Genomic DNA, 20,700 nt, shown 5'->3' on the forward strand with positions numbered 1-20,700 from the left:
TTCATCACAGGGCGAGGATAACATATGAAACTCTATACTTGTGTCTAGGCTTCTGTGTGGCGCCTATACAATACTTTATCGAGGGTATCTTGTACGCACCATGGTCTCTGCTATACGCCTTTGTATCTATTTGTTTACCCCATTGATGCCGTTCAGATTAATACACTCTAGTTATTTATTAGAAGCTTGCAAGAATCGTCTGTAATTTTCTCTGATAATCAAAACTTGTGGGATGAAAAGTCTACTTCAACTTACGCAGCTTCCGCAACGCCATTGAATTGAGTCCGGTCATTTTATTCTAATGTTTGCTCATAGGCACTCTCATTTTTTGCCCAAGTTTTTTTGTTTCCACTAATTATATACTGCTAACTACGGATATTGTCACTCATCAGTTCAAGGAAGAGCCATCAACTATTGAGCAGGATGCATCGAGGCATACCTCTTTACCTTAATGCCATTTCACTTGATAGCAATTCTTATTCTCCTTGCTTTCTCTGTTGAGTTTTTGTGTGATTCTCTAGTCTAGGTAGCAGAGTCCTTAGGCCCTACCCTGCCCCTCACTACTCCGTACCATTGTTCTGCCATTTAAGAAAGTTCACAAACAATCTTGTGTATAATGGCTAGCAAACGAAGGAAACCCGAAGCCTGAGCCAACCTTGGAAGCGTGCTGTGTCGGCATGTCAGCAAGACTCGGCATACCGAGAATCTGCATCGGCATGCCGATGTATTGTTCGAGGGTTGGGAGGCCAAACTGGTATAAGTTGGTACGTATAACACGAGGATAGCGGACCTGTTGACATGGGTTGGCAGTCTAGTGCAACCTTACGCCAAACCCTACCAACTCATATATATATATCTCACCAACACGCTCGCTGATGTAATCACATGGGCTTGTGGTTTAGTGGTATAATACTCCCTTAGCATGGGAGTGGTCCGGGGTTCGATTCCCCGCGAGTCCATCCTTTTTTTTCGTCCCTATGCCCCCTTTCAACGTCCAGTGACGACGCGAAACAATAGCACCGCTAGTTTATTATTTCTATTTTGACTGACGTACGTTTTGAATTCACCTCGATTTGTTGATATTGAAGCTATATGTGGAAGTAGAAGAAGTGGGGAAAAGAAAGAAGAAATAGAAGAAATAGGGAAGGCGTAGAAGCTGACAGTAGAACTGAAAGTGGACTAAAGACGAAAGTGGCAGGTAATTAAGTAGTAATGTTAGCATTTTATAGCTATTATTATGGTGTTTTCAATATCTTGGTGAATCAGTAGGAAAACGGGCATTCATGATGGCTTATACCCTATTGAACTTTCAGACTAGGATAATTATATGATTGACGTTAATCTTGGTTGATAGGTATAGTCATATTTCCCATAGAAGATTAGCAGAATTTGTCTTGAGCTTCAGGCCGCATCGGTTCTTTAAGCTCCAAGGTCAAACATTTTCCCCGCCGGGCATTACGATCACCGTCAGCCTGTTTCACCACGAATTCATCACAACATTGCCCTACCACTCACTCACTCAATTCGAGGAAAAGTGCTGGAGCGATCAAAATGTTCGCAATGAAAGGATGTTCCAGTAAATATGCATTATGAAATTCTATGTATTGCTCGTAGCTCAATGTATTTATTCCAATCTCTGAACAGAATTCTTCCCAGCGAGTCTGAAGAAATTCGCTGTTGGAGATCAAGACTTCCTCCCGTCAAGATTGACCGGCCATCTCTCTCGAATACTTTTGCCGTATTTGGTAAAGATAATCGGCACAGGAACAAACGCCAACGCAACGAACCCAAGTAGCGAGTTTCCCCATCCAAGTCCAAGAGCATCAAACATCTTAGGACCAGCAAGCGGCAGCAAGGCACCAACAAGCGATCTCGTCGCAGTGAGAGTAGCATTAGCTGACGCCGCATATGCCGGATAACAGTCAATCACGTAGGTCTGAATCGGCATATAAACACCCATCATACCAAGTCCAAATGGCAACATGCCAATGATAGGCACGATCCAGAAGACATGCTTCTCAGCGGTCCATCCGTACCAGAAGAAGCTGATCGGCAGGACGCAGGCGAAGAAGGTCATCATTGGCAGTCTCATCTCGGGTTCAAATTTGCCGCCGTTTTGTGCAGTGAGTCTCATCACAACTTTATCGCTTGTGAGGGCGATTATCAGCAAGCCACTCATGAAGCCAATTCCGATACCGAGGTATGCTAGCCCAGAGAGTCCGACTGACCAGCCGTATTGGCTGGTAAAAACATCCGAAATGGTTGTAAAGAATAAGTATAAAAGACCATACACGAGAGCCTGGATGAAACGTCAGCGAATCATTACCGATACCACCGATATTTTCAAACTCACCATATATGTCGACAAGAGGAACACAATGGGCGACTTGCAAAACAGCAGAATAGGTCTCTTGAAGCTCCGTGCCAGGACCTCCATCACCGGGGCAGGCTCCTCATCGAGATCATAGGCGCTGCGCAGATCCGTACGTCCAAGTTCTTTTGCAAGTTTGTCCTTTTTCCATCTGATAAGTACAGACGCATAAGTCTCCTTATTCAAGACCTCCACACCGAAGGATAGGACACCTCCAGCAATGAGCAACAGCCAGAAAATCCATCGCCAGCCAGCCTCCTGACCAAGGAATCCACCTGCAATTGGACCAACAACGGGGCCGATCAGGGGTCCCATAGCCCAGATGGAGGTTGCCATTCCACGCTTCTCACGGGGGAACATATCTGCAATCACTCCAGCTCCGAGGGTGAGGCAGCCTGAACCGCCCATTCCAGCGAAGAGGCGGCACACGATGAGAGTTTCGATATTTTGGGCCAGGGCGCAGCCAATTTGCCAGACGACGAAGAACCAGTTAGCACCACTGAGGACGATGCGGCGGCCGTAGACTTCACTGAGAGGGGCCAAGAGGAGAGGGCCGAACTGTTGAAAGGTAAATATGTTAGATGTGTTTCTGGTTTCTGGTGCCCAGGATTGGTAGGTATGGACTCACAGTATACCCGAGAAGGTAGATGCTGACACTGAACGAAAGGATTGTCTCATTGGTCTCTTTGAACTCTGCTGCCATGAATGTGATGGCCGGAGAGAACATACTTGAGGCGAGGGGCGAGACCAGCGTCATTGCACTGATAAGTGCGAGCAAGGCCCATTTCTTGCCATCGGAAAAGTTCTGCGGGTTGTTGGGATCATCTTGTCCGTCCCATCCTACTATCCCGTGGCTCAAATCTGTCTCGGGGTATTTCTCTGTGGTAGGGGCTGTCGTTTCAGCATTTGTTGGTTGCTTTTCGATATCGGTAGTCTGGTGTGTGACACTGTCTGCATCTTCCACACTCGAGTAGTCGGAGTCGGTCTCTTTTTGAGGCGTCTCCATAATTAGATAGAAATATATTAGAAAGTTTAGGTGTGCAGAGAACTCTTGGCGTATTAGAAACAATATTAGGAAGGCAATGGATGAACACGCCAAGGAAGAAGGTTGAATAGTTTCAAAAGAAAAAAGATGGAAAGGGAAAAGCGATCAGCTATAAAAGTTACGAGAGTGGATTAAGCCTGATCAGCCCGGAGGCAACATCCGATTATTATTAAATTATGCCCGAACAGCGCTGCAGGGCTCACCTTACGATGATCTACCCATAAGCGACCGCGTGGTGTATGGATCCTTGTGCTCATAAGATTACTTCATAATATGCAATCTCTGTATGTGGGTCTCTAAATTACAAGTCTCTTGCGATTTACATTCATCTACAAATGACAGGGGTAGTCGCATTCATAGAGTCGCAATCAAGTATGGCCGGATTATTGTGTTCGTCTGATCGACAACGTGGTTTCTGTCATATAAAAATCATTTCTTCCTCCCAGAAGAAGTCCAGAATCTTGTGCAAGCAACAAGGCTGACCACCTTGGCGAATGATCTGGACTTGGATCCTGCATCCACGGGAGTTATTTATTGACACCAGGCAATGAATCAGTGCTCCACTTATATCCTATACTCACCAATCAACAATGTCTGACACCATATATTTCCAGACACTGAATCATCGGCGGCCCGAGTTTCATGGGTGGGCCGCTCATATCGCAACCTTATGTTTATTTTAATGCCCTGCATAACTCGGGCATCTTCATGGAATACCGACCGTTAGCGTCATTTTGCGGGCAACACATACCGAAAAGCCTCTCATGGGACTTGTCCTTCAAGATAATGTGAATCTCATCATCAATGTTTGCTATTATCCAGAACACTTGAGTCTAGCCGTATACTGCCAATCAGGAGCATAAGATATTGAAGTCTATTCCCGTCCATACTATCGCAGTGCATCTTTAAAAGCATGGCATCAGCATCTTATCGCTGACTGATAGGTCGTTACTTAAGAAGCTTTCACTTAAAGGTAGTCTCAATGTCAATTCATATTCTTACACGAGCTCAACGACGATGGAATTAATGTCAATTCCGACAAAAAGGTCCGGATACCTCGCAATGAACTCCGGGGTAACGCCCCATCCAGCTTCACTCATGAAAGTCTCATAGAACTGGGGCTTGATGACCAATTCGTTCTCTTCATTCCGCTCAAGGATATCCTCTCCCCACGGCCAACGGATTTTTATACAACAGGCAAACATGCCAAAGAAATCATCGCGCTCCTTGTTGTACAAATGCCACCGGTTCATGAGGTTCAATCGAAGCTTTGGCCACGGCATAAAATCCAACACGGCAGGATGTGGAACTTGCAGCTGCTCCTGCATCGGTCTTAGGAATGCAGGCAGTCGTTCGAAGGTCGCTGGAGTGGGTGATATGATCCACCTCGTCGCATGATAGGCAAGCCAGCCGATTGCTAATCTCTCTGGGTCTCGAACTGGGCGTCTTTGAAGAGCCGTGTGGATCATGTCGGCTAATTGGTTGGTTTTTGTGCCATAGAGAATGTCCAGCGCGGATGACGGGGTATCCGGACAAGGCGTTATCTTTTCTGGGTAGGCCAGCCAGGGACAAGAGACAATTGTCTGTACGCTGGAGAAGTCATCGCTATGGAGTGGGATCTGATTCCATGGAAGGGGATTATTGGCTGGCAGGGACTCTGTGGGTGACTCTGTGTGCGGAGATGCTGTTGGTGTAGCCAACAAAGGATTTGTTTGTCGATTTGCTCCTATTAATGGAGAAAGGTCATTTCTATCATGTTGAATTTGCGGAAGTTGAGGCTCTTGGCTGCCCATCTCCCTGTAGAGGTACGCGCCATTTCGGCTAGAGCGATCTGCATTTGGCAAAGCCTCCCAATCTTTATCCCATGAGGAGACAAGCGATTTTAAGCCCTTTTGGCGGTTAAGCAGAGTCTCGTTCTGCTCGCGAAGTCCGCTGATCACTTGAAGAAGTCGCTGCACGCTTTGATCGTTGTGGTACTGCGCACAATGGTCCACCCGTTCTTTGAGTTCCGCAGTGTGCCGCAGCTTTTTGTCGCGGAGAGTCTGTTGTGATCGGCGATCTCGAAGCCGCTTCTTTTCCACTGATGATACAGATGACATTGGGAGTTGGGAGTTGAGAATGCAGGCGGATGTCATGAGGTGCGGACTTGATGTCGCGTTGTGATTGGCACAAATTTTCGGCACAAATTGATGATCTGCATAAACTATATGTATGGATTATCCACCGCCCGTTGAAGACATCAGGTAAGATGCACCTTTCGCTTCCATTTTCAGGCTGATATCAAGTCAATCTCATCAAGGGGCTCAAAATATGAGTATATGGTACCCAAGTGCAGAGTCATAATTCATCACCCTACCTACTTGATCTTCACGTAGGATAAATGGGCGGCTGCCGCCATGTTCTTTCATTAGCAAAGGCTGTCTTGTCTTTCTAGATCCAGTGCGATTCAGGTTTTATCAAGCGTCCCTTCTCATACTTCAATCCATCAAAGGTGCTAAAACCGGTTAGGATACGATTGGAGCTCGTAAACGTTCCGACGTGGCCCACCAGGCCGATCCCCCGCATATTTAGTGCAGGCTCAGAGATCAATGCACCATTGACCCAACTCTGAATTGCCGAACAGACTGCCGAAAACTCTAAGCTGTTGAGCTAGCTAATCTTTCCGACCGCTTTTGTTCAAAAGCCTATCAGAACCTATTGGCTGCACCCCTGGTGGAACCTTTCTTCCCTATGAACGGGGCAAGCTTTCAGCTACACGGCTTTGAACCACGATTTAACTATACCCAAATGAGGAAAGCAGACGGCAGACTCGAAGTGGGCCTCTCAGCGGAACAACTCTCGCATAGATTCAAACTGCAAAGACTGAGTCCCTCACGCAGCCGTCGGATATCGCCGATACTCCAACTAGCATCGGCAGTTGCTGGGAAATCCGGGGACGTCGCACCTCAAACTTCTCCCCCACAGTGACTCCGATGAAGTAGTCAAGATTTCTCGGCTTGACGTCTACTACCGGAGAGTTTAAGTTCGTATTGTCGTCTAAGAGAAGCGGAATTAGGCGACATAGGAAAACGCAAAAGGGATAATTCCGTTCTATGAGGTGATTCCTTCCCTTTTGAAGTACTTCCCTTGATGATACCAAGATTGAGTGTTATTGTGCCTAATGGAATAACAACTTCTTTGTCTGCATATTCGGCATATCACTAACACCGGGACGAAATCCAGATTCCTTGCGCATCCAAAGGATGCCAATTCGGATATGCCATTGAACCGCAGTATAGAAAACAACTACCGAGGTATTCCACCTTTTTTAGCTCTGCCGATGATCAAGATGCGGGGAGAAAGGGCTCCACAGCAGGCCTTGGGGTGCAAAGCTCGTGAAGATGCCCCTATAAAAGGGCAGATCACCACTCTCAAATGACCTAAGCCACTCAGCAACACAGACAGGAATCATCAAAGGGAAAGTGCTTGACTCCTGTATCAAGATGGCATCTTTATTCATACGTCGCCTTCCCCGGGCACTTGCTCTCATCGCAAGTTTAATCAATGTGACCACTGCACAGTCTTCCGAAACCTTATGGCCACTGCAGACATACAAGAGCTCATCGATTAAAACCCCATCTATGAATATCACAAAGATGGGCCAAACGGAGCCAGGATATCTGTTTCTCACACCGCACGACATAATGCGAGAAACCGGTCATCCAACCATCTACTCAGACGACGGCCAACTAGTATGGCAAGGCGCTGGTGGAAACTATTCTGCACTCCAGCCCCAAATGCTACATGGCGAACCAGTGATCGCCTATTGGAGCGGATTTGCCGGTCATGGATTCGGGTTCGGCCACATCAGCATCTTAAACAGTTCGTACGACGAGATCCACCGCGTTACACTGTCCTGCGAGGAGCAAAATTTCGTCACGGTATTCGATCCAATGAAGTTTAACTCCTGTATTGACATTCACGAAAGCCAGATTACCGAGAATGGCACAATTCTCGTCACCGCGGTGAATGTCACTCAGGCTAACTTGAGCTCCATTGGCGGAAAAAAGGATGGCTGGATTCAGGATGGCCTTATCTATGAGATTGATATTGCGACCAACGAGATTCTTTTCCGGTGGAGTGCTCACAACCATATCGATCAGGTCCCGCTGGTTGATGTTCGTGCTCCACTTGAGGGCTCAGACGGTTCAGGTGTGAATTCGACTTATCCTTATGGATACCCCCATTTGAATTCTATCTACAGATATGGCGATGATTATTTGGTGTCATCGCGGTATATGTGCAGTGTGTTTTTGATCGCACAGAATGGAACGGTTATATGGCACCTGCATGTGAGTTGAACTGCTCATCGTATAGGATTCACAAATACTAATCCCAGCATAGGGCCGAACTGGTGGGGACTTCACACTAGGTCTGGGAACAGGTTTCTGCTACCAGCATGATGTGCGCTTTGTATCCCAAAGTCCTGAGCGTGTGACATTGACCATGCACAACAACGAGAATACCGAATTTACAGGCCACACATCACTGACCACGGGCCTGATACTGAATGTCGAACTACAAGGGTCCAAGGAGGTGACACTCGTTGGTCGAACATGGGATGCCGCTGAGCCTGTATACGCCCAGTCTCAGGGTAGCTACCAGAGTCTCGGAAACGGACATGTCTTGCAAGATCATGGTGCGACGCCTAAAATCGAGGAGTATGATGAAAATGGGGCGATTGTCATGCGGGCTAGATTTGGGTATGACAATACCATGCAGACCTATCGCACTTACCGTTACCCCTGGCTCGGGCGCCCGTCTACAAAGCCTGGCGTCGTTGCTTGTCCAACTAAAGGGGGGAAGACTGCTGTTTATGTGAGCTGGAATGGAGCTACAGATGTTGGTTCCTGGAAGGTCACTTCTGGAACCAATGTCAGTCAAACAGCTTTGCGCAATGGATTTGAGACTACTATCTTAGTAGCTGGACTTTCAGATGGGGCTTCGGTTAAGGTAGAGGCTTTGGGTGGTGTGGGGGATGGGACGAAGTCTGAGTCAGTCACTGTTGGCCAGGGTTGCTAACCGGTTTTGGCGGATGAATCAACTCAAGTAATGCGAATTGAAAAGGCACCACAGCCTAATATACCAGGCGACATAAGTTTGTTCACGGTCTCATGAAGTATTGGACAGGGTTCTTCAAATAATTTCCGAAGTAAATATTTCATTTCAGGCATTAGTTGTGCTCTGAATTAGCCTCTCTTCTTTCGCCTCGTTTTTTTTTTACCTCTTGTTTGTTAATGTTCAAGTGCCTCAGGTGAGCCATTTAAATAATGTAAAGGTGGGGGTGGAAAAGCACTTATGGCCACTGTTGTAATAATATAGAATCACAATGCATGCTCAATTTGATAATGGCTCTGCTTCACAGTATTGACCTGGCGGATTTCATTCTGCCCGCTCCGCTCCATTTGCTATTTGATAGAAGCACATTCCTCTTCATTCAGGTATTGGTAGACACCACTTAGAATATGCTCAAGCCATCCCCGCACAAACCAATAGGCGTCCAGTTCCTTCAACAAAACCACAAAAGGAGAACCAGAGCAAGTGGTTCCTGTTATTGAATATCTGATGCAAAGATCTCAGAAAGCGTATATAGCCAGCGGAAAACGTGTGACCACCCGCAAAGTCAACTGTCACGACCGCCAGTCCTCTCTATCAGTTTGCGCAAGAAGGCCAGAGGCGCATACTTGAGATCCTTGAAAAGCCACACCGCTTAGAACATTCCAAAGCTCAACTTTCCAACGACTTGATATCTGGAGCGGAAGACCTCGCCGATCCTCACCGGGGAAAAGCGATTGGGCGCGTACAACAGATGCCTTTCTTCCTCAAACTTGTTGGTTGGACGGAGAAGTGGGAAGTTCGTTTGAGCATATTGTCGCACGATAGTAAGTGATTGTCCAGTAAAAGACTTTTGTGATGCCGCCATGGTAGAAGGGACATTATTACTGTAAAGGCTGAAGGCAGTACGCACCTTTCCATAAACCAGGGGCGCTAAGTGAAGGGTGAGCGGGCCCACCCGGCAACTCCCAGTGGGTTCAACCGTCTCGATTTCTGACGGGAGATATGCCCTTCCCCTCAGCCCTAAATTTTGTTTGCCATCGCTCCAAGATCTAACAGTTTTCCTATGTCTAAATCCAGATACGCTTATATTGCGTGACTACTCTGTCATGGTCATCTAGAATTATAGTTGTCCGTTGCTTGCTGTAGGTTAGATCTCAGGGTGATCTATTTTCCCCTGCTTCCGGCCAATATATATTGGCTTGAAGTGTGATGGCATAGAAAACTGACAAGCTAGACATAGTAGTCTAGAGCTTTATAGTAGAGCTTTGGATAAGAGGTGAGCATTTGGAGAGGCATATAGGCCTGAGGGGTAACTGGGTTGCACGGCATTTAGGGCTCCTTACAAATGGAGTGCCGTGGAGCGTACCTACTACATACTACCCACAGGAGCAGGCCAACTCGGTGTGCATGCAGCATGCAAGTCTGCCGATTTGGAGCATCGCACTTTGTTGAGCTGTAAGAGCTCAATAAGAAATCATAGGGCTACAACTAGCCTAGCGCAATGCAAGAGTTGTCAACCCCCGATCGAGTTGTTGTGGATCCCTCGCTACGCAAGATGAATCCCACATTTTTGGCTACGCCACAGTGCTGCATGTTCTTCAATGCAATCATGGGTCGGTTGTGGCCAATACAGTGCACGTAAGGCAAAGAGTTGACTCAAAATTCTCCCAACCTGATGTCAAATATGGACCTCCTTCGACCCTTGCCAGTGGAGTCGATCTGGATAAGCAATATAAATCGCCAATAAAACTCCTCCTAGTACTCCAGGGTTTCACAAGTCCCGCTCATCTTTCTACGTGGTTAGTATTGACTGGTGAATTCATACCCTTGATCCACCACATTTCCCTCGGCTACTGATTCTGGCATGTAGCACATGATGATATGGAATATGTGCGCATACAACGCCTTAAATGAGGAGTGATGCTTTCATGACGTATCTCCTTTGAACTAATCAAACTCCCAACAAGCATTAAAATTAGATCATATAAGTTGAGACTGAATATAAATGCCTACTTGACTTCGAATTGATCTGAACCCATCTTCATTTATCTTTCGAAGAAATCATCCTAATTCTTCTCCCACTACATCGCGCTAGTAAACATGATCGATCCTCACAATAGTACTGTTGAATACCTCTTGAAAGAGACAGCAACCCGAGTTGAGAAATATGCATCCTCGGGAAACGAATCAGCTCGGGCTGATGCCCTAAACCAGTGCCTCAAGCTGACTCGCGCTCTTGAGAAGCCAAAAGATGCAGTCTTGAAGCTCTCCCTTTCAGTATGTTGTATGGTTGACTTTTGATGTTCTATGCTGATGACTTAGCCTGTGCTATTCGTGGCCGTCAAAATAGGCCATAATTTAGGAATCTTCCAGATACTCGTGAAGTCTGGCCCAGCTACCGCAAAAGAGATGGCAGCTGCACAAAATGCAGATCTTGCTCTGGTTGGTATGTATAGCTCTTTGGTTTAATTTTGGTTTTGCCGTCACTGAGATATCGCAGATCGCATTCTACGCACTTTGGCGTCCATCGGATACGTGCAGGAGCGTGGTGCCGAGCTATATGCACCAAGTCCGCTATCATACGAATTGACACAAAGAGCTACTATTGGGATGATGGACTCACTGTAAGTCTACTTTTAACTTGTTCCGTATATAACGGGTTACTGATATTCAAAGGTTTCGCGAATGGCAACCAGCCATCACTCGAGGTCCAGAATTTCTCCAAATTACAGGCTATCAAAATCCGGAAGATCCCTGGGCTGGTCCTTTCCAGCAAGCTTATGAGACAAAAGATGCCGTCTGGGAATGGCTCGAAAAACGTCCAGAGGAGTTAGCCCGCTTCAACCCATTTATGGAGGGCGTCAGGGAGAATCGCCAGCATTGGGTAGATTGGTTCCCTATGCAAGAACAGGTGCTGAATGGCTCATCTGGATCATACGACCAGCCTCTATTGATTGATCTGGGCGGCGGTCGCGGCCATGATATAGCCTACTTCGCCGCACGATTCCCAGACGTGCCGGGGCGACTTATCCTGGAAGATATTTCTCCTGTTATCGATGACACACAGAAGCTAGACCCAAAGATAGAACGCTTCAAGCATGACCTCCTTACCCCTCAGCCTATAAAAGGTAAGAAATCTTGGTCGCTGGCTTGCTGATGCATGTAGCTAATTTGCCAGGTGCTCGTGTCTACTACATGAAATGGGTCTTACATGACTGGTCAGATGAGAAGTGCAGAGTCATTCTGGGTCATATTGCGGCTGCGATGAAAAAAGGATACTCTAAGCTTTTGATTGAGGAGTTCGTGCTCCCTAACACTGATGCACAGCTTCTCCCGATAATGTTTGATATGATGGTGATGGTGGCTGGTCCCGGTATGGAACGAACTCGTTCGCAGTGGACAAAATTGCTGAAATCCTCTGGTTTGGAAGTGAAGAATTTCTGGGTTCCTAATGGAGATTCATCGGGTTTCATCGAGGTGGAATTGGCTTAGTGAGGACTGTGACGGTCGGAATTTTGTTAATATGTTTAGATGTAAGCTTTTTGCTGTCAAGGGTAAAGAAATTTAGGTTCTGTGGTCAAGATGCAATTAAGAAATCTTACTAACATAAAAGAAATGATATTTCATGTTGGTCACCTCCCATCCTGACAGTGAGCAAAAAAATATATATCAAGAGGTGTCTGCACTTTCCACCACTCAGTTTGACAGCGAACAAACTTTGCTATGCAAAACATGAGCCCCTCTTGAGCCCCTCCAACCCCCCCCCCCCCCAAAAAGTCACTTCATACACTATCGAAAAAGCTGGACTCAATGGAAAGAAAAAAGAGAAGGAAAAAAAAGAAACGCTCACTCGAGGACGGTGTTTAGGAATAGCCGAACGCGGGGGTCGAACCCGCAGCCTTAAGATTAAGAGTCTTACGCTCTACCGATTGAGCTAGCCCGGCCGGGCTGTTGAAAGCGCATGAAATTATGGCCACATAAGCCAAAGAGCATAATCATTCATGTCCATGCCTCTCGGTTAGCTCTAAGGTTCTTTAGAATTTACATTGCTCGTGGCCACAAGGCATCATCACCACCAAATTATTATACAACTTTGCTATACCAATTCGCTAAGCCATCATGTAACAATAATCGGGTTTCATATTGCTAGTACCACGAAAAAGGTTCTAATACATTTGCTGAGTATGTAAGGGCCTATGGGCTACGAGGCCGTTATCCGAAGTAGGAGGAAAAAGAAGAAGATCTATTATCTGTCTAACGGGCGCGGGAATAAGGCCCGACCGTGACTAAAGGAACAGATGACCTTTGACCTTAGTGTCACATTTGCCTACCTTCGAAAGCACGACCGTCTCGGGCGTGCCCGATAACAAGGAAACCTAGGAATAAAAACAATCTTGAAGTTAGTAGTGACATGAGTAATGACGTTAGCATTAAGCATTATTGCCAAACCAGTATATCTCAATATGTGAGGAGTTGATTAAAGATCGAACGGACTACCTCAAATTGCTCAGAAACTAGGATATAGTCCTATAACCTGGATCTATTGGCATAGCAATAACTTAAGCCTGAAGCTAAAGGCTCTATCAGGGTTTCGTAGTTATATCTGCTCAAAGCCTCACGGCCAAGCTAAGTGTCGTGTCTCCTCTTAAAAGAACAACTCAAACTTTACAGTTCCATGAACGCCATAAACTTCTTTCAACACCCCGGGGTCGGATTGCCCCTAGTTGCCTAACTAAGCACCCCGAGGTTTAGAATAGCCTCTCTAGTCATCTAGTCCTTCCCTTGCTCACTCTCTGCCTTCAGCTTATATCATCTGATAAAAAGAGAGGGATGAATGGTCGCTTGCAAGATCTCTACGAATGATGAATTAGTCCTAGGTCCTAGTAAAAGGAACAAATAAAGCAAGCCTGAGACCTGAAGGCCACACGTCCCATTATATTAAGAAAAGATTGCATTTTTATTTTGATATAAGAAGACCCCTCAAGATCATTTGGTAAGGTAATATAGCCATTTTATAACGTGTCTAGCCGTGGCAGTAATCGCTACCAAGGGCTTATGTACTCTCATCACAATTTCTATCTTGATTGCTACAGGAAAGGCCCAATGTAGACTAAATTGAATACCACACTGAGGCCCGTGATCGCCTTGGCACCCACAAAGATACGCATTTGATACTCGGCTTTCGGCAAAGCAATGCTCTAATTCAACGAACTTTGCCAGTTCTATTAGAGACTCAGAGCCCGAAAAGCAAACAAGTCGACGCTCGATGGATAAAAAACATACTAGAGGCTAATCGATTGAGGGCAGAATAGCCAAGCTTAAAGCTCAACGAGATGAGTCTAGCATCTCATACCTTGAAAAAGAACCCCGACACAACCACTAATCCGCAATGCAACAAAGCAATATGACATGCTTGGTATGGAAAGATTCGGTCTCATAATTCGCTGCAATGGGCTGATGCCAAGAATTCAATGTTTCTAGGCCCCGCACTCGAACAGATATATCAACCGTCTCTCTTTGTTGGGTAGTAATGAACCGAACAACATAATAGGTATGATTTATTCTGCTTCCTTGAAGTCATTGAAGTCCTCGGATAGGGAAAGACATTTCTTATCTCATCTGCTCAACGTTGCATGCATTTACCGCACTGTCCAGAATAAAATATGTATGATCTTGTGTTGCAGCGTGCTGCTGCCGAGATCTTGAAGGATCTCTAGCCTGCTACTATAAGATGTGACATGAGAAGAGAATCTGGAGTTAGAATATGATGCCACTCTGCTAGGAAACCAATGCAACTTGATCATATTCATGAGCTTCGAATTTAGGAAAAACATGTCCAGCTTGGAGTAAAATAATCCAGTCATTCTCATTTCCCAACCGCTTGTTTAAAGACCAGTCATAATAATTTTTGCCTCGAGTAATTTCACTTCGGGTCTGAACTAAAAGTAGTTTACCAAGGAATTGTCTGATTATACAAAATATTGCTATTGTGCTCTTTACCATTCAGTGTGAAAATTACTAGATTATTCATCAATCTATTATGGGCTACTCAATGTATACATCGTAATAATCACAGATACACACAAAAAAAAATAGACACCAAGACTCCCAAAGTGTGCAAATATGGGCAAGCCAGACATGCATGGATTAGACGTGGTATAGACATAGAGCACAAAAAGAAAAGCAACTCAGCTCAATCTATCAATCCCACGCATCACCCCAGTCATCGTCAATCTCTTCGTCTTTGGGCTTAGTGTCAATCTTCTTAGGCGCAACCAAAGTGCGTGGCTTGACTGTGCTTGCAGCCGAAGATCGTGTAGTAACATTGTTGGTAGATGCAGCCTTGGTCAGACCCTTCGGTAGGGGGTTCTTAGCCTTTGTTTGGTTCTTTGCTGCTAGCCAGCCGGCAAAGTCTGGCTCGCCTCCATCGTCATATGGGACCTTCGAGGCTGTTGTTGATGTCGGAGCAGGTGATGTGGGTTTGGGAGAGGTGACAGCCGCAGTGAATGGATCTTCTTCGGCCTCATCGTCGTCCATTGCTCCCCAAGCATCGAAAACGTCGTCGCCATCGTCTTCTGGTTCAGGTGAGTGGACTGCTGGGGCGGGGCGGTCCGACATTGATCTGTTCAAGGGCTGAGCTGTAGGGCGGAGAACTTGTCTTGGCAGATCAAGCTGAGTTGATGGGGAGGATTTAGCAGGGCGGGGGACGGATGCCGAGCGAGCTGTTTCTGGGTCGGCGGGTTTGCTACCATTAGCTGTTGATTCCATCTCGCCGTTGGCAGCTGCGACTTTGTTTGTGAAGGATGAGATGGCCCAGCCCGCCCAGGAGCTTTCGTTGGGAGTTGCGACGCGGACGTCTGGTTTCGCTTCTGTTGGTGCGGTGGGTGGGATGACGGTGTCGACCATAGTGTTGGCATGTTTTCGGACTCGCTGGATGTATATGTCAAGGGTCTTGTTTGCTTGGTCTCGAATCAATCTGCTAAATTGTTAGGACAGGAAACCAGTGGGGGACTTGAGGTGTATTGCTCACTTTTCCTTATCCAGAAGTGAAGGACAAACGGCAGGGAGAATCTTTGCAGCACAGTCATCCTCTGTGAACACATCGATTGTCGCGGATAAAGCAAGCAGTCCTGCAACCCGAGCGTGCGCAAAGGGATCCCTGAGAGATCTCGTGAATGCTGCGATAAGTACCTTGGAGCGAGTCTCGAGAGATATTAGTCATAACTCTTAACGCAGCGAGCAGTATACATACACTTTGTCCCAGGTTTTTAGCAATCCGCCCAAGACAAATCGTTGTATTCGTGCGGATGCCAGGTTGCTCATCATTGGCTGTGCGTGCGAGGAACTTCAGCAGTTCTCCGTTCACAATACGATCATTGAGCTTGTTAATAATGGTAAGAACAGCCTTGACGGTCTGTTCACGAACCACAGGAGCGACGTCGGTGAAACCGGAAGTCTGGGAGATGTTAGTTCTACTCAAGCTGAACGAATGAATGCGCCTACCATCTGAGGAAAGATTTTGTCATTGACGACCTTCTGAGGGAGGTTGTCAATCATGGAAGGTAAGTTGTCCAGAAGACAGACTCGCAAAGCTCGGTCAGGGTTTCCGAAGAGGCGCACAACAACAGGAGTCAATTTAGCATTGAACTCATCTGCCGACAACTTGGATCCAATCTTCAAAGTAGCACTGAGGACCTTGGGCCCACCACCTCCAAACTCGACGGATTTGAGAAGTTCTGGAAGCAACTTCATCTTAAAGAAGTCTTCAGGGAAGTCTTCGGACAGGCCATCAAGCTCACTAATTCATGTTAGTCGTCGCAAAGTGGTGCATAAAATCTTCGGGGAACGCATACTTGATAAACTCTTCACGTTCAGCATCGGTCTTCAGTCCTAAACTGTCGATATCCTCAGTCATGCGGATAAGCGGCGTCTGGAAGAAACCACCGTGCTTCTTTCCCTGTTCAACAAAATGACCAGGGCTCAAGCGTAGCTTCGGGTTAGCAGTGCAAAGTCGCTTATAGCTTTGTTGCATGCTTGGAGGTATGTTTGTCGTCTTGCCAACTTGATCGCCGCCAGAAAAGTTACCATTAAAGACCTCGAATATTAAGATTCCCAGCCCGTAGGCGTCAACTGCTGTGAGAGGGTGGCTCTTAATAGTATCCCAGCCACCTCTCACAACCTCCGGGGGAGTGAAGCGTGCAGCATCGGGCATAATGCTTCCGTATGTCTACAAAAACAGTTAGTATAGGGTTCTAACCAGGCTGCTGAATAGCAAGCTATACTGACATATATAATAGCATCATCCTCCTTCATGGAGCTCAGAATTTCAAATCCTCCGAGCTTCCATTCGCCGCTCTCGCTTGTGAAAACCGATGATGCGCGTACGGCGCCGTGAACGGAGGAGGCGTCCTCATTGATAAACTTGAGAGTAGACTATCCAAATCAACTGTTGTCAGCGAGATAACAGCAACGCGTCCGAGATAATCTTACCGCGACAGTATACAACCCCCATTTTGCGGTCTCTTCGTTCAAACTCCTCCGTTTCACGGGCCAGGAAAGTGGCACGACTCGTTCGGTAACAATATACAGGTTCGTTTCCGTCTGTCACATTGTAAGCACCTATCACCACCTGCCATAGCCTCAGGCCCCATATATGGTTCCTTTGTAGCTCATACCTCAATGGTATCCAAGACCTTGATCACACCGGGGTGCCGTAGCGTCCTGAACTTGCGGGCAGCATTTTTTGCTAGCGGTAGGCGCGACTTGTTCGCGTTGATATCGAAAGAGAACACACTGCAGGAGGAACCGTCATCCTATAGTACACGCAGGTCGAACTGGTTAGCCATTGAACCATCCCGCATGAGCCAAGCAAGTCGCCGTACCCGTTTCGTGCCGTTGTGCAGTGCCCAAACTGAGTCGCCGATGTCCACTCTATCGCCAAGAGAGAAAGGTTGCCCTGTGCCTTTTGCGATGGCGGACGCTACGGCTGATTTGAGGAAATCCATCGTTATGGGGTATGTGTTGGCAGTTCGGGGATTGTTTGGGGTCGCCCGGGGTGCGCAAGAGGGGCGGCCAATTGCCAGGTATATCTGTGACCGGTATAAAGGTCGAAAATCGAAGCGGAACAGATAATTAGAGACAGACCAGTTGTGTCAGACTCAGTACTCTTCACTCCGACTTTGTCGTGAAGAACAAACTGGCTCCTTCAGCCCCGCCTTATCGCGATAATAGTTTCTGCCTCAGGCCGCATCACGAAATAAATACACTTTTGGCTGACAGCGTCACTTTGCTCCCCAATTCACTTTTCCACGCGTCGAATGTTGTCTGCAGTCCATTCAAATCCGATACTCATTATCTCATGCTTACTACACCTAGCACTAATATAGTTACCAACCCTCAACCTATCCACTGACAAGCTACAGCAGGCAAGTCTCCTTTCCTTCTTCCACGCGTTTCTACAACGCAAAGTCCACTCCGCGACATCTGTCGCTCCTCCTATGATGAAAATTTTCTGGTAAAAGGTCGGACCTCGCTACAACAACCGCAAGGACTCATTTCAGCTCCCGATGGTACTCTCCGCAAGCTCCATCCCAAATCGCCGCGAGCAGGTCCTAGCTCGAATACTAAGGCCGCCAACCAGGCACGCTTAGCCCACCGTTTCTTGCCAGCAGGAGGTATCCCCGTCTGATGGAGCAGCTAGTCTCACGGCAAAGCTGTGCTCGTGCTGCAATCTGCGCTTTCTCGATAACAGCGTCGGTTCACACCAAACCTGAAGTTTTCTTTCACTCTTCAACGCAGAACACATACATCTCTATGAGGGCGGTCCTGGCTACAGCTCAATGGCTGAACCCCGCGTTGAGACAAAGCGGCGTGCGGGCGTGGACTCTTGTGAGACTTGGTGTACATATACGCTGAAGTCCGTCTTGGTGTTTGCACAACCCGAGAAACGGTTCGGCGTCCGCCGCAATATGGGGTTCCTGTGTCCACTTCACTTCCATGAGGACGATAGGAGCCAATGGCTGTGGCGGATAGGATCGAGGGAATACTGTCATGCAAAGTATATCACGAGGGTGAACCTCGTTTTCGTGCTTTGTTTGGTTCCAATCTGCTGCGAAGAGTGTTGGGGGATTGAAGGGGCGGTTTGATCGATGCTGGAAATGGGGGCGCGCTTGTGGTGAGGGCTGGGGGTGTGTGGGTTCTTGATCCCTGGTACCTTGGAATTTGATCTGGGCTTGTTCATGGTCGGAGGGTTGATCATGGCTTGTGGCAGGTAAAGCACCGCGGTGAATGAGACGTGGTCTGGTTGCTGTTGCTCGGATGATGATCATTTTCAAATTATACTGAGGAGATTCCTGTCCTTTGATGTTTCATTCTGGAATTTTCGAGGAACTGGCAGCTAACTTCTTTTACAGTTTTAGGTTATATTGATGGGGCTAGGAGTGCTTTTCATGTTGAGACTTGATAGTGGCCCTCGGAAACAATAGCCATCACATTTCCGTTCGACTAAAGATAATGATATCACGTTATGGACCTCATTGTTCTATCTTAACTGCTACTTACGAAAGAGGTTTGCCCCCAATTGCACCTTCCTCGTCGTCTCCGACTGAGACCTCACTCTCTCTGGTGGCCCCGTTGGACCATAAATCTGCCCTGAGGCGGCCTCGGAAGATAGCTTGTATTTTGTCCCCAGCCCTCTGCTTGGGGTGGACCCTGAGGGTAGTGTCTATATGACATGGCAAAGTTGTAAAAATCGTTCGGATCGTCGGGGCACTCAAGTGAATTGAAGGTATATGTAGGCTATCAGCCCTACCACTTGATCTCTCGATGTTCTCGAAACGATCCGCTAGTTTTCTCGTATGACGGGAGACAGAGTTTCTATACCGGATTTGCTTTGAGGCAGGTTCCGCATTTTGAAAATGTGTGCTGTTTTGCGCAACGACTGCTGTGGGAACCGTTGAGTTCCACTGGGTTAGCACTGGCTTCCCTCAATCCAGCATAAACCGAACCCCTGGAACTATACCAACGCTAACAAAAGACAACGGCAAAAATGCAAAAGCAAACATTTCAACCGAGCTCCGAATCCCTCAAGGTCTTCCGCGTACGCTCAACAAGAATACCAGTATACTCGCCGTCCTCGTACCCAGAAGAAGAATAAGAAGAAGAAAAAGCCCACCACTCAACTTGTCCACTAGTAAAATACCCAAGAAACTTCTCCATAGAAGAAATATGCAACCTCAAATTTTACCTCAGGATGGTAACATTAGATATAGCCCTATGCAACCTCCTAGTTTAATGCAATGTCGACGGACACAAACTAGCCTGTTAAGCATCTGCATCGCGTCCCACCAGATCCTACAATACAACACCCCATACCTCCGACCAATCGCCGCAGGATTGGAAGAGGTCGATGTAGATCCAAAGCAGGGAGCGAAGAAGGCGAGCGAGGAGCCATGTATTCTCCGGACCGGCGAGGTGGGTTTCTAACCGTGGGAGCATGGATAGATTTGGCATGTAGAGGATTATCATTAGTTCTGCTGGGGGTCAGGCTTTATCTAGTCTGGACGAAGGGCAGATTAGGCTTGCTGTGCCTTGGAAGCATAATTTTCGGTCTTCGAAGTCTAGGGCTGGTGTTGGGGTGTCTTTTTTATCGGAAGTTGTTGTTGGGTAGTTCAGAAGGGAAGTGAAGTCTATCGATTGGTTAGTAGATGACAAGTATCGAAATTCGGTATTGTATGTATATTTTATCTTGTTGGACTTTATCATGAGACGGCAACGCCGCAACGCTCTGTCCCTGACCTCCACGCGGATTAAAGTAATTGAATAGATCTACCGAGGATATCAAGAAATAAGCCATCAGAAGGATCAGCGAGACTGGCACAGACGACACTAATAGATTGTTATCCATCGCCATTGCCATAGATCAATCATCTAAATCCCGTCTAATAAGGTCACTCACATAATGAAACCCGATCTTTAAAAATACACAGCTCAAGTTTCTTCCTCAAATACGAACCAACTTTCTCAAATGTAGGATCTTTAAAAAGATCAGCCTCGAAAGGCGAAGTATTAGATTTCGCCGTTAGATCTGGATCTTGGGGGCGAAACGTGGTTGGTTTCGATGGCTGTGGTGTTCGGTTAACACAAATGGAGTTTTGGTGTATTTTGGAGGCTAAGTGATTACTTGGCT

The 20,700-nt window shown here is 46.9% G+C and overlaps 6 protein-coding genes across 6 annotated transcripts; 2 read left to right on the forward strand and 4 right to left on the reverse strand.

The window, feature by feature from the left end:
• Positions 1 to 1,684: 1,684 nt before the first annotated feature.
• Positions 1,685 to 3,377, reverse strand: N7508_008120 (MFS transporter; the record flags this gene model as incomplete). Its single annotated transcript, XM_058466184.1, has 3 exons — positions 1,685 to 2,299; positions 2,354 to 2,929; positions 3,000 to 3,377. 3 exons carry the CDS (start codon positions 3,375 to 3,377, stop codon positions 1,685 to 1,687), a joined length of 1,569 nt encoding a protein of 522 aa, XP_058317512.1.
• A 1,037-nt stretch (positions 3,378 to 4,414) lies between these two features.
• Positions 4,415 to 5,551, reverse strand: N7508_008121 (bZIP transcription factor; the record flags this gene model as incomplete). The annotated part of the gene is made up of 1 exon (XM_058466185.1): positions 4,415 to 5,551. The coding sequence occupies one exon, from the start codon at positions 5,549 to 5,551 to the stop codon at positions 4,415 to 4,417; it is 1,137 nt and encodes a 378-aa protein (XP_058317513.1).
• A 1,347-nt stretch (positions 5,552 to 6,898) lies between these two features.
• N7508_008122 (arylsulfotransferase family protein) lies at positions 6,899 to 8,477 on the forward strand (the record flags this gene model as incomplete). The annotated part of the gene is made up of 2 exons (XM_058466186.1): positions 6,899 to 7,747; positions 7,800 to 8,477. The coding sequence occupies 2 exons, from the start codon at positions 6,899 to 6,901 to the stop codon at positions 8,475 to 8,477; spliced, it is 1,527 nt and encodes a 508-aa protein (XP_058317514.1).
• A 688-nt stretch (positions 8,478 to 9,165) lies between these two features.
• Positions 9,166 to 9,378, reverse strand: N7508_008123 (kinase-like domain-containing protein; the record flags this gene model as incomplete). The annotated part of the gene is made up of 1 exon (XM_058466187.1): positions 9,166 to 9,378. The coding sequence occupies one exon, from the start codon at positions 9,376 to 9,378 to the stop codon at positions 9,166 to 9,168; it is 213 nt and encodes a 70-aa protein (XP_058317515.1).
• A 1,235-nt stretch (positions 9,379 to 10,613) lies between these two features.
• Positions 10,614 to 12,005, forward strand: N7508_008124 (S-adenosyl-L-methionine-dependent methyltransferase; the record flags this gene model as incomplete). The annotated part of the gene is made up of 5 exons (XM_058466188.1): positions 10,614 to 10,790; positions 10,836 to 10,959; positions 11,014 to 11,137; positions 11,190 to 11,641; positions 11,692 to 12,005. The coding sequence occupies 5 exons, from the start codon at positions 10,614 to 10,616 to the stop codon at positions 12,003 to 12,005; spliced, it is 1,191 nt and encodes a 396-aa protein (XP_058317516.1).
• Positions 12,006 to 14,714: 2,709 nt separating this feature from the next.
• On the reverse strand, positions 14,715 to 17,518 carry N7508_008125 (COPI-interacting protein CEX1; the record flags this gene model as incomplete). The annotated part of the gene is made up of 9 exons (XM_058466189.1): positions 14,715 to 15,489; positions 15,544 to 15,716; positions 15,766 to 15,969; positions 16,017 to 16,311; positions 16,367 to 16,740; positions 16,800 to 16,946; positions 17,004 to 17,114; positions 17,189 to 17,326; positions 17,396 to 17,518. The coding sequence occupies 9 exons, from the start codon at positions 17,516 to 17,518 to the stop codon at positions 14,715 to 14,717; spliced, it is 2,340 nt and encodes a 779-aa protein (XP_058317517.1).
• Positions 17,519 to 20,700: the final 3,182 nt, after the last annotated feature.

The sequence above is a fragment of the Penicillium antarcticum genome, assembly GCF_028974205.1.
Source record: "Penicillium antarcticum strain IBT 31339 chromosome Unknown utg000008l_segment0_segment0, whole genome shotgun sequence".
Lineage (NCBI taxonomy): Eukaryota > Fungi > Ascomycota > Eurotiomycetes > Eurotiales > Aspergillaceae > Penicillium > Penicillium antarcticum.